The 13,525-nt window shown below is 53.9% G+C and overlaps 1 protein-coding gene across 4 annotated transcripts in view; it reads right to left on the bottom strand.

The window, feature by feature from the left end:
• The window catches only part of SEPTIN9 (septin 9), a 179,179-nt gene that overhangs the window by 76,801 nt on the left and 88,853 nt on the right, over nucleotides 1–13,525 (bottom strand). For all 4 annotated transcript variants that reach the window (XM_070389146.1, XM_070389144.1, XM_005908017.3 and 1 more), the window contains one exon: nucleotides 3,373–4,014. In XM_070389146.1, the coding sequence (XP_070245247.1) occupies nucleotides 3,373–4,014 (642 nt within the window). The remainder of the gene's footprint in view (nucleotides 1–3,372; nucleotides 4,015–13,525) is intronic.

Below are 13,525 nucleotides of genomic sequence, written 5' to 3'. Positions count from 1 at the left end.
AAATTCTCATTTAAAAAGGAAAGTTAGGGACTTCCCTGGTGGTCCAGTGGCTAATACTCCCTGTTCCCAATGCAGGGGCCTGGGTTCGATCCCTGGTCAAGGAACTAGATCCCACATGCTGCAACTAACACCTGGGGCAGCCAAATAAATATATAATTTTTTTTTTTTTAAGAAAGAACTTAGAGCAGGAACTAGCGATATCTGTACACCCAAGTTCACAGCAGCTTTACTCACGACAGCCAAGCAGTAGGAGGACACAGGTGTCCATCAACAATGGATGGATAATCAAGTGACCAATGGCATTTTCCACAGAACTAGAACAAAAAATTTCACAACTCATATGGAAACACAAAAGACCCCAAATAGCCAAAGCAGTCTTGAGAAAGAAGAATGGAGCTGGAGGAATCAACCTTCCTGACTTCAGATTACACTATAAAGCTACTGTCATCAAGACAGTATAGTACTGGCACAAAGACAGAAATACAGATCAATGGAACAAGACAGAGAGCCCAGAAATAAACCGCTGCACCTATGGGCACCTTATTTTTGACAAAAGAGGCAAGAATATACAATGGGGCAAAGACAGCCTCTTCAATAAATGGTGCTGGGAAAACTGGACAGTTACGTGTAAAAGAATGAAATCAGACCACTTCCTAACACCATACACACAGATAAACTCAAAATGGATTAAAGACCTAAATGTAAGGCCAGAAACTGTAAAACTCTTAGAGAAAAATACAGGTAGAATACTCAATGACATAAATCAAAGCAAGATCCTCTATGACTCACCTCCTAGAGTAACGGAAATAAAAACAAAAGTAAATAAATAGGACCTGATTTAACTTAAAAGCTTTTGCACAGCAAAGGAAACTAAGCAAGGTGAAAAGACAACCCTCAGAAAGCGAGAAAACAATAGCGAATGAAACTGACAGAGGATTAATTTCCAAAATACACAAGCAGCCCATACAACTCAATGCCAGAAAAACAACTCAATCAAAAAGTGGGGAAAAGACCTAAACAGATATTTCTCCAAAGAAGACATACAGATGGCTAACAAACACATGAAAAGATGCTCAACATCGCTCATTATCAGAGCAATGCAAATCAAAACCACAATGAGATATCACCTCATACTGATCAGAATGGCCATCATCAAAAAGTCTACAATAAATGCTGGAGAGGGTGTGGAGAAAAGGGAACGCTCTTGCACTGTTAGTGGGAATGTAAATTGATATAGCCGATATGGAAGATGGGATTATGGAGATTCCTTAAAAAACTAGGAATAAAACCACCATATGACCCAGCAATCCCACTCCTAGGCATAAACCCTGAGGAAACCAAAGCCGAAAAAGACACATGTATCCCACTGTTCACTGCAACAGTGTTTAAAATAGCTAGAACACGGAGGCAACCTAGATGCCCACAGACAGATGAATGGTTAAAGAAGTTTGGTACATATACACAATGGAATATTATTTAGCAACAAAAAGGAACTCATTTGAGTCAGTTCTGATGAGGTGGATGAAGCTAGAACCTACTATTCAGAGTGAAGTGAGTCAGAAAGAGAAAGATAAATACCGTATTCTAACACACATACACAGAATCTAGAACAATGGTACTGAACAATTTATTTACAGGGCAGCAATGGAGAAACAGACATAGAGAATGGACACGGGGAGAGGGGAGGAGAGGGTGAGATGTATGGAAAGAGTAACATGGAAACTTGCATTCCCATATGTAAAAGAGATAGCCAACGGGAATTTGCTGTATGGCTCAGGAAACTCAAACAGGGGCTCTGTATCAACCTAGAGGGGTGGGACGGGGAGGAAGCTGGGAGGAAGGTTCAAAAGGGAGGGGATATACGTATACCTACGGCTGATTCATGTTGAGGTTTGATAGAAAACAACAAAATTCTGTAAAGCAATTATCCTTCAATTAAAAGAATTTAAAAAGGAAAAAATAAGAAATCGGCTTTCAAAGGAATTTTCAAAACAATAAATATGTATTGAGTACCCACACACACACACACACAAAAAACCAATGAATGGGTACGCAGTGTGGTCTATGCATACAATGGAATATTATCCAGCCTTGGAAAGGGAAGGAAATTCTGATACCTGCTGCAACATGGATGAACTCTGAAGACTTGCAAAGTGAAATAAACCAGACACAAAAGGACAAATATTCAGGAGTCCACCTACAGGAAGGACCCAGAGTAGTCAAACTCATAGAGACAGAAAATGGGAAGGTGGGCGCCAAGTGCCGGGGACTGGGGGAAGGTAATGGGGCCAGAGATTCAGTTGGAAGATGAAAAGTTGTGGAGATGGATGGAGACGGTTGCACAGCAACACAGTGTATTTAATATGCATGAACTGTACACTTAAAAACGGCTACAATGGTCAATATTATGTGTGTTTGACCACCATGAAAAATAATTTTTAAAAGGTTAATCAAAAACCCAGAATGTTCTGCCTGTCCAACCCAAGGGACACTTACTGAACATTTACTGAGCTCCGAGTCCCAGGATTACAACTGGACCCAGCTTTCATCAGGATCACAGCTCAGCCGGCACCTTAACACAGCCTGTGGGGCCAAGACCCTCATTGTGGGGCAGGGGGCAGCAATGGTGTTTCACGGGACAGCATCATGTCCCCTGTGAGCTCCCCGTGAGCAGAAGTCTGGGTCTGGACCCTCCAAGGACAGTAGCCACGCCCTCAATCGCCCCCCAGCCAGCAGAAGAGCCCTGAACAGAGTCATGGGCAGGAATCACGGGGCTCCCTGGCCTGGGACCCCTCCTGGCAGCCCTGAAAACCCCAGCGTGCAGAGATGAGACGCTGTCATCTTCCCTTCCCGTCTGGGCACAACCCTCCCTCCTTTGGGAGGAAGACCCTCCAGTGCAGGAACCGCCCCCTCCCACCTCCCGCAGCCTGTGCCCTGGGGGCACCTGCAGGGCACTTGTCACCCTTCTAGAACCCGAGCCTGCCTCTCCAAGGCCCAGGGACCACCGACCACCAGGACCGTGAGAGCCTCTCCTGGGGTCTCACAGCCATCCCACCCCAACACGAGCCTGTCCTGGTTCCTGCCCCCACATCCTGGGGTCACAGCCATGGTTACACCACGACCCTGTTGACCAATTAAAAGGGGACCCTCACAACCCAGAGATTCTTTGCAGAGTCTAACTGAAATCCAACTTGCTGCACTGTGGTCCACTATGGGACGGAAAGAGCCCCCCAGTCCTTGCCCCTGAGATTTCAGAAGTATAAGCCACCCCTCAACTCAATATTCAGCTTCTTTCTCCAAGATTCCAAGGCAAATACAGCTCCCCACTCCCCAAGTCATCACAGCACAGGTGACCGGCACCTTGCTACTCACCCTCCTGGCTCTTGGGTGGGATCTCGGCCACGGGGGGCTGGGGCTTGGGCTCCAGCCTGCTCTGCAGCTGAGACATCGGGGCGAGTTCTGAATTCTCCAGGGTCTGGGGTGGGATGGGGGAGGCGGGCCCCTCAGCTGGCTTGGGCACCTGGATCTCGACCCTCTTGGGGGCTGCGTCAGCGGCAGGGGCAGCGGGCACCTCGGGCATCTTAGAGGCCGGGGTCTCCATCCTCCGGTGGGCTGACTCCTGGGGCTTGACTATGGTGATCTCCGTCCTCCGGGGGGCAGGCTCCGGCGTCTTGTGGCCCAGCGCCTCGGCCCGCTTTAGCCCGAACCGGGACGGCCCGGCGGTGCCGGCGTTCTCTACCTGCTTGGACGAGATGTCGATGGAGATCTCGGTGCGCCGAGACACAGGCTCAGCCTTGGGCCCAGAGAGCTCGACCCTCCGCAGGGCGGCCTTGGGGGATCGCTGGCTCAGGGAGTCTACATGGCGGGCTGCAGGCTCTGAGTTCTTCACACCCAGGTCCTGGAATTTCTGTGTGGAGCTGGCCACAGAGGACCGGAGCAGGGGCGTCTGGACCCTCCGGGGTGGGGTAGAGTTGGGCGTCTCGACCTCCTCGACCTCAAAAGATCTTTTCAAGGCTGGAAGATAAAGCGAGGAGAAGGTGATGAGCAGATGGCTGGGGAACATCTGGAAACATCCTGCTAGCGGTGAGCATCAGAAGGCAGCCGGCATGGGGCTAGTGCACTGGGACAACCCAGAGGGATGGTATGGGGAGGGAGGAGGGAGGAGGGTTCAGGATGGGGAACACTTGTATACCTGTGGCGGATTCATTTTGATATTTGGCAAAACTAATACAATTATGTAAAGTTTAAAAATAAAATAAAATTAAAAAAAAAAAAAAAAGAAGGCAGCCGGCGGGGAGGCTACAGCAACGGCCTATTTCACAGAAGAAGATGGGACAAGGGTACAAGAGGGAAGACTCCTGTGCCCTTTCACCTCTCAGGAAGAAAAGGTGACAGTCCCATTCTACTAGGGGCTGAGGCACGAGCAGCCACATGTTCTGGGAGAGACAGAAAAGACTGAAGCTTGGAGGACTTCTCTGTCCTGACGTGGCAGTGGCCCCACCAGCTACATTTTCTATAAGGATGCTCCAGCTCAAGAGCGGATTTTGATTTCTTTCCTGTCATGGCCACAATTACCCTTCATCACCTCCACCCAATATGGACAGCATCAGCAACCACCACCACCACCAACAGATGGGAAAGTGAAAGTGTTGCTTGCCTAGTCATGTCTGACTCTTTGTGACCCCATGGACCACAGCCCACCAAAGATTTCTTTGTCCGTGGAGTTCTCCAGGCAAGGATACTGGAGTGGCTTGCCACTTCCTACTCCAGAGGGTCTTCCCAACCACAGGATCGAACACAGGTCTCCCGCATTGCATGCAAATTCTTTATCGTCTGAGCCACCAAGGAAGCCCATCAGATGGGAGATGCCCCGAATAACAACAGCCAGTAAGAATCGCGATGGGAATGACGCCATCATATCAATGTCAGCAGGAACAGCCAACGCTGGGACGTTTAACAACAGGCAAGGCACTGGGCTTACCATGCACAGCCACATTTGCTCCCTACTCTAACCCCATAGTGTAAATAACGCTACAATCCCCTGATACGGATGGGAAAACTGAGGCCTGGGCACTTAAGTAACGTGCCCGGCAGCGTGGAGTGAGCAGCAGAGCCGGAAGACTCATCTACCTCCGAGGCCCAGGGTTCTAACCACATGGCTGTCCACAGAGATCCCGGCGAAGTCCACACCACTGTGGATTTCTCAGTCCTCGGCCCCGGTGGCATCTGCCTCCACCCTGTACTACTTGCCCCAGCCGGACCCAGGCCCATGTGGGACGGTGACCACCCAACTCCCACCCCACACACAGCCTGGCGCTTCCGCCTGGCCCCCCGCCATCTCCACCAGGGTCCGTCCACTCCCTCCAAGGTGCTGGGGACGGTGCCTGAGAAGCGGCCAGCCCCATGGTCCCTGCAGCCTCACTGCAAACGAGAACCAGCTGCTCCCGGTTATAAAGACCAGAGCAGGAAGGGGCCCACGTGGCAGGAACACTCACCAGCTCCATCCAGCCTGGGCCCTCAGCGACGCACAGGGTCTCTCCCACCGCCTCCCCACCTCGCAGCCGCAGTAACCCAGGGTTACAGGGACCAGCCCCGCCCCCGTTTCCTCCCCTAATTCTCAGGGCATCTGAGCATCCCCTCCTGTCAGTCTTCCTTCCTCCAAATTCCCAAAGAGCCCTCACCTCTTCTCTATAGACAGAACCTCCTTCAGAAGACCAGGGTGTGATGGGTGGCTAAGTGGGTGGGTGGCCAGGGGAGTATCTGTTGTGAAGCGCTGGATGTAAGAGGAAGCCAAGGGGACCCCAGACTCTGACACCCGACCACCAGTACTATCAGTTCCTCAAACGCAGTACCCCTGGGGGGACCCTCTCTAAGCCCTAGGCACACCTCCTTCTCAGTGGACAGAGGGCACAAAATCCTGGCTTGCAAAGCTCAACCCTCCCTGAGGCCCTGTAGGGACGACCGGAGAGGGAACTGTGCAGATTCGGGGAGAAATCTGGATCTTGTATTTTTTAATATGTAATCTCTTGATTTTTAAATGCTGGCACAAACGAAGCAAAACAACCTCTTTAAAAACGCTGTGCAGCTGAACAAAATCACGTCCGTGGGCTGCAATCAGTTAGTGGGCCCCACCGTGACTTGACTTCACTTCCGGATTGATCAGTTTCATGGCCAAGGGCGGCAGGGAAGGCCCGTGCAGGGACCCCAACCTGGCACAGCTCCGCCTCTCACCAGGGGCTGTCCAGCAAGATACCGCCGGGTGCAAACCATGCATCCAAAGAAGCCTGAAGTGCCGGAGAGAGAGGTCAAGTAGCTGCTAAACTGGCCAGAATGTCCAGGGCCGAGTGCCCGGAACTGTGATCTCTAGTGGTTCCCAGGGCCTCCCGTGACATCTGGTCTACCCCCGCCCCGAGAGCACTGTCCAAATTCTCCTCGATAGTGGCTCCTGTCTGTCTGTGAGCTCCCTGAAGGAGGGATCCATGCCCCACCCACCTCAGCACATGCATGTCCAGGACTCCTTGGTGTTAACTCCTTGGGGCTGAGTTGGGAAGAACAGGAACTAGGTGGGGTGAGGGCTCTTTGCCAGGTTTGCCCACAGGAATGAAACGACCTGTGAGGCCTAGCGAGGCCTGTGCCCCTGTTTGAAAGAGCCCCCTCCCTGCAGAGCCCCCTCCACTGTGACTCACAAAAATTAAGACCCTGCACCAAAGCAAAAACCTCTCTGCCCCAACCATCCACAGTCCCGCTTTGGCAATGAGTTGGAACCAGACCAGCATGTGCACAGATCACTGCTCCCCAGGACACAAAATCTCCACCAAAAGCACACGCCTAGCCCCACCACCATCCTCTCCTTTCTCGGCTGTTCTTCCTGGCTTTGGTGTTTCTTCCTCGCTCACACCACTCCCTGGCCCCACGCTATCAGCAAGCTTAGCATTCGGCTATATTATCCATCCAGACATTGACTGCCCGGCACCGCCAGCCACCCTGGTTAGTCTAGTTCTCTCTGAGAAGACAGGGGCTGTTTCCACCATCAAGACGGTCACTGCTCAGCAAACCTCCAGGGCTGATGGGGTACACTTGATGGCTTACACCATGCCCACAAACGAGCACTCCTCTTCCCCTCCTTCGAGGATTCCAAGTCACCCCAAAGCCAGGCTCACTCTTGCCTCCTCCCAGAGCCTGCCCAGGCCCCTGCAGTTCACAGCACTCTCTCCTGTGTCATCCTGGTCACCCCAATCCGCTAGGACTGGGAAGAGAGCCGGGGTCCTCTCCTCCGTTACACGAGCCAGCTCTCCATCCCTTCCTAGGCCTCAAGTGCGTTCTCTTCACAACTCAGAGGCCAGACTGGACCACAGGTTTGTAACTGTGGGCCCAGGGAAGGCAGGCACCAGGACTTTAACCCCCATCTCACACTGAGAAGTTGCACTTTGAACAGTGTCCCCCCAAAGATTATATCCCAGTCCCTACCCTAGAACTGAGAGAGTGACCTCCTTTGAAAAAAAAAAGTCTTTGCAGATGTCACTAAGGTGAGGACTCAAGATGAGATTGTCCTGGATTTAGGATGGGCTGTAAATTGCATAATTCCCGGATGGTTCAGTGGTAAAGAATTCGCCTGCAATGCAGGAGCTTCAGGAGACGCGAGTTCAATCCCTGGGTCAGGAAGATTCCCCTGGAGGGGGAAATGGCAACCCACTCCAGCATTTTTGCCTGGGAAATTCCATGGGTAGAGGAGCCTGGCGGGCTACAGTCCATGGAGTCACAGAGAGTTGGACACAACTGAGCGACTTAGCATGCACACACGCTAAGTCCTAAAAGTGTCTTTATCAGAGAAAGAAGAGGGGGAGCTGAGACACACAGAGGAGAAGGTAATGTGATCCCAGAGGCAGAGACTGAAGTGGCGCAGTCCAAAGCCAACAATGCCTGAGCCACCAGAAGCTGGAAGAGGCCAGGAAGGATTCTTCCCTAAAGCTAGCCCTGCTGACACCTTGATTTCAAACTTCCGGTCTCCAGAACCATGAGAGTCAATTTCTGTGTAAGCTATGCGGTTTGCTGTCATCTGTTACAGCAGTCACAGGAAGTTAACACAGGGACCATTAGATGGATGAAACCTCTGGGCTACAAGGTTGTCTGGGGCCCTTCCTGCGGGTGCTGTCACCCAACTCTGCACCCAGCCCCAATCCAGCCCCAACCACACTCAACAAACGCCCAACAGCCAGAAGGATGGAAGCGTGGCCGAGCTCCAGAAAACTGCTGCATCAGGGACCCAGGAGAGGAAAAGCAGCCTCCTTTTTCCTTTCCCAGAATCACACGAAACCCCAGCCGGCAGAAGTCATTACAGAATAACATCGCTCTAGATTTGCCCCAAAATATTCGGTGATGTAACCAAAGATCATTTTTTTTAAGGCAGACTCTGCAAGGGACGCCCCGGGAGCAGCTGTCTCTACACAGAGGATGTCGTGACATGATGAGCACCCAGCTGGGAAAAATTAGGAGGCGGCTTGTCACGAAGCTGGCAGGACAGGGTCCTCTAGTATCCCATCCCCCACGGGCATCCTAGAAACATGCTCCAGTCCTGCCCACACACGCACAGCCACCTCTCCCTTCCCAGGGTCAAACTCTCCCTGCCAACACCCTCCATTCCCTCCTTGGAGAATGGGTATAACTCACCATGGCAGCGAGTATTTTTTTCACTTTACTCTTCTCCTGCTCCCGGTAGAGAGGCAGGCAGCCCAGGGTGTCCACATGTGGCTGTGGAAGCCAACAAGAGTGTTCAGGAGCTGGTCATTTTGCAGAATGGACGCCCCTAGGTGACCACATCTGATGACCGGCTGGCTGAGGGACTGATGGGCAGAAAGTGGCCTTTCAATGGACCAGGCCAGTGGGGAAAGATATGAGGCTGCTTCCTCTCTTGCCTGCAGGATGTTAATGCCCCCAGTAGGCAGGCTAGAGGTGCCCAGCTGGACAGGATGAATGCACCGTTGCAGGGCATCTGACAAATATGGGGCCAGGCTGTACTGGGAGGGTCCCCACACTGCCACTAGGAGGGGAAAGGACTGCCATCGCCCACAGGGCACAGGGGCCCATCCCTGCTCACACCATTCCCAAGTGAGTACGCCCCCTTCCTTCCTCTGGTGAATGCAAGACCCCCGCCCACAAAACCAGGTTTGAACCTCCCTTGCTCTCAAAAGCTGTCCTTGGCCCCCACCTGCCCACCCCATGTGCACAAGAGCCTGAAGACCTTTGGCCCACTGCTGGGAATTCACCCCCCAGGAAATGATCGGATCTGCAGAAAGATTTATGTATGAGACGTTTGCATCAGCATTAAAACAGCAAACGCTGGAAACAATTCGAGGTTACGGAGATTTTCTGAATCCATGTGCCGGAGTCCTGCAAAGTCATCAAAATCATGGTTCTGAAGATGAGAAATGCTGAGCATACTGAGTAAAAATAGCAGAACAACCCAAGATGCATGCACGGGCCTGACGTCATCTCTCACACACGCACGCACGCGTGCACACACACACATGCGCCCACACACTCGAGGAAAACAGCCATCTCTGGATGGAATTAAGGTGGCTGTTTAATTCATTACACTTTCCTGCCTTTTCCCAAGGTGCCTACGCTAACGCAGGTCACTTCATATTTTCAGGGGATAAAACCATCAACACTGCTCTCAAAAAACAAACCCTGCTAAGAAGAAGGGGAGGGTGTGGATCACCGTGCCTCCGGCCCAGCCTCTCCTGGTCCATCAAACACTTACAGTCTCGGCTGCCTGCCGCACAAGCCCGGCCGCCTGTCCAAATGCAAACCTCCCGGCATCGTGCCCGTGGGGGTCGGGGCGAGAGCAGCCTGGATCTGGGCTTGTTTAAGGAGGAATGCACCGCAGACAAGAGGCCATTGTGAGGGCGCAGCTGTGAGCAAACCTCTCCTCGCTCCGGAGCACTTCCTGGAGCACACCTCAGTCTGGGTAGGGGACGTGGGACGAGCCATACAGCCCTGCTCCAGGCTGGGACCAACGTCATGCAAAGAACAAGGTCAAAACCAAGTTCAGCTCCCGTGGGAGGAGCATCCCTGCCACAGCTCAGGGAGGTTCTGACCCCAGGCTCAGGCTCCAGAAGCAGCGGCCCTGGTCAATGTGAGTCTCTTCCGGGAGACAGCAAAGCAAGTTCTGTCCTGAGGTCCAGTGGCCACGTGGGAGCCAGGGTCAGACACCCAGGGAACCCAGGGTGCCAGGTGGAGGGCACCTCCCTGCTCCCTGGCCTGAGGCTGCAGAGAAAGAGCACAGAAAGACCCATCAGAATGAGTCTGGGGCATGTGTGACCCCTGGGGTGGACTCAGTTCCTCTGGTTCCAGTCTCCCATGGGGACCAGAAGCTGGCGCTGCAGCTGGGTGGACAAGCTCCCTCCAGGGCAGCAGAGAAGACGGAAGAAGAATCAACAGGCCAACGGACCGGTCCCTGAAATAATACGCCTGCAAAGGAAAGGAACCCAAGGCCACAAAAGCAAGATATGATCAGCGAAAGAACAAATTCACTGGGGAAAGGGGGGCTGGGCGGGGCCGGTTCCAGGCAGAGGACAGGGCAGGACAACGGCTCTGCGTGCCTCGGACGAGCTGAGAGCTGGCCGGGTGTGGGGGCCTTGCAGCCTGGACACGCAGTGGGCTCCTGCCTCGGGACCAAATAAACGCAGAGGTTCGAACAAGGTGGCGTGACCACTGTCACCTCTGAGCCTCCGCTTCTGCACGTGCCGTGTCAGCTGCAGGCGGACACGGCGATGCCCGGGCAGCAATCACAGCTGTTGGTATAATTACCATCTGTCTGTGCACCTCGGGGGTGGACAAGGCTGCACAAGCCTTCCTTCCCGAGTCCATCACACCCACGGCCAGTATCTGCCCCTGGTGCCCACCTTGAGCCCCACACAGGGAAGGCAGGAAGGGGTTAGCACCCTTCCCCAGGAAACAGCCCTAGGGCAGTAACTGACGGGTAAGCACTCTGGGGTCCCCCAGCACCCCCAGTGGAGTCTCAGTGGGAGGGGGTGTCCTCTGGAAATGAAACAGTTCCAAAGGAAGCGCTTAAAATAGACACCGTGGCCCAGCAGGGCCCGGGACAGGGACATCGGTAAACAGCAATGGCAGCGGGTGGCCCTGGGTTTCCCACCGAGAAACACGTTTGTTTAACAACGACCCAGCCAAAGACAAAGTCCAAATAAAGGAAGAGAGGAGGCCCACCACTGGCACCCACAGCTCTGGATCCTCCTTTGAGGCCTCTCCCTCACCCTCCCGGAGCAGGCCTGGCCGGGCTGTGGGTCCAGACGTGGCCTAAGAACCTTGTCTGGCGCCAGCCCCATCCTGCCTCCCACTCCGGCTCAGGGTCCTGGGGGCCCAGCGTGGTGGCTGAGGACGCTGGCCACCCTGGGCTTAGCCACACACGTGGCTGAGGGCAGCACACGGCCCCTGCTCCCAGCCCTGACCAGACACGGGCCTGCACCTCCGCACCCCGCACTGTTTCACACTGGTGGCCTGCACCCTCTGGGCTGGAGGACCCAGCTGAGCCACTTCCACTGAGCCCTGAGGGGCCATGCAGGGCGAGTTCAGTGCCCCTGAGAACTGTGGGTTCACCAGGCACTCTAGCAACCCAGGCAAAAGAGTATGAGGTCAGCTTCTCAGTGTGTGCGTGCTAAGTCATGTCCAGCTCTTTGTGACCCCATGAACTGTAGCCCACCAGGCTCCTCTGTCCATGGGATTCTCTAGGCAAGAAAACGGGAGGGGGTTGCCATGCCCTCCTCCAGGGGATCTTCCTGACCCAGGGATCAAACTTGTGTCTTCTATGTCTCCTGCATCGGCAGGAGGGTTTGTTTTTTTTTTACCACTAGGGCCACCTGGAAAGCCCCCAACCTCTCCACTCCTCTCAATTAAGACTTTTTTTTTAATGTGGACCATTTTTAAAGTCTGTATTGAATTTGTTACAATATTGTTTCTGTCTTATATTTTGGTATTTGGTCTAGAGGTATGCGGGGTCTTAGCTCCCCAACCAGAGACTGAACCCACATACCCTGCACTGGAAGGCGAAGTCTTAACCACCGGACCGCCTGGAAGATCCTCCCCCAACAGTCTGAGGACTGTCTTTTCCTTCTGCTGTTAGGACATGGGCACTCTGGGGTGTGTTCTTGCTCCTCACAGTCTCCCCTCGGGGAGGCCTGGCCCACCGCCTGCCCTGGAACAGCGACGTGCGAAGGAGGTTGGCTGTGCCCGCCAGCTGGGTTGCCTAGTTGGGCCAAGAGAAACAGCAGGCGCCCTCCTCCTCCCCCGCCAGGCTGCCACTCACCACAGGGACACCCTCCACAAAGCTCTTCCCACCCAGGATGCCTCCAGGCACCGAAAAGAGTGCAAAGGTGACCCTGGCCCCTCAACTCAGGACATGAACAAGAACCCACCCACGACGGGCAGGGAGCCCAGTGGCAGCTGTGGTCAACAGCCAGCCCTCGGATTCCAGACCCTTTCTTAATCCCCAATTCATCACATTAATTTCTCCCTGGAAAAAGCTCTCTCCAGCATGCTGGCAAGCAAGGACACAGGCAGAACCTGCCCTCCCCAGCCCAGCTACACAGTCTAATCCACCTAGAATGCATCCTGCCTGATGCCTGTACAAGGGCATCCAAATCTAAAGCTGTCTACAGAGGACACTGGTCCCACAATGGCCCCAAGATGGTACGTCTGAGTCTTAACTCTGGTACCTGTGAAAGCGATGTGGAAAAAGGGCCCCTGGGCTTCCCAGGTGGCACTAGTGGTAAAGAACCCATCTGCCAATGCAGGAGATGTAAGACACGAGGGTTTGATCCCTGGAAAGATCCCCTGGAGGAAGGCATGGCAACCCACTCTAGTATTCTTGCCTGGAGAATCCCATGGACAGAGGAGCCTGGTGGGCTACAGTCCACAGGGTCGCAAAGGGTTGGACGTGACCGAAGTGACTTAGCATGCACCCACAGCACACAGATGGACTCAGGGTAGACTCTCAAGGTGAGACCATCCTCGATGAGGGCGGGCCCTGAACCCAGACATGTGTCTTCATAAGACACAAAAAAGGAGATGACAGAGAAGCCGTGTGAAGATGGAAGGGTGCACCCACGAGCCAAGGACGCCGAGGATTCTCGTCGCTGGAGCTGGGAGAGGGGCCTGGATGAGACCTTTCCTCGGAGTCTCCAGAAGGAACCAGTGCCGCCCACACCTGCCTTTCGGCCTCTAGACCCGGAAGAGAGCACATTTCTATCACCTGAAGCGCCCCCTGGTCCGGGGCACTTGGCAGCTGCAGAAGGAGGACCCAGAACAGGTCTTTCAGCTGCCACGGCCTCTCCATTCAGCCTCCTCAGCCTCTGTTGATGTGGAAGCCACGTCCCGCAGGGCCTCACCAGCTCTGGCGGGGCACACGGGCGCCCTGGAATCGGACAGGCTGGCGGGAAGGCCCTTTGCCCTCTCAGCCTGCGCCAGCCGCCAGCTCAACTCCGGCCCTTCACAGCTACCAATGCCTTGG

This window comes from Bos mutus, chromosome 19, assembly GCF_027580195.1.
Source record: "Bos mutus isolate GX-2022 chromosome 19, NWIPB_WYAK_1.1, whole genome shotgun sequence".
NCBI classification, from domain to species: Eukaryota; Metazoa; Chordata; class Mammalia; order Artiodactyla; family Bovidae; genus Bos; species Bos mutus.
The sequence above is the reverse complement of the archived record's forward strand: the minus strand, read 5'-3'. Positions and strand labels throughout refer to the sequence as shown.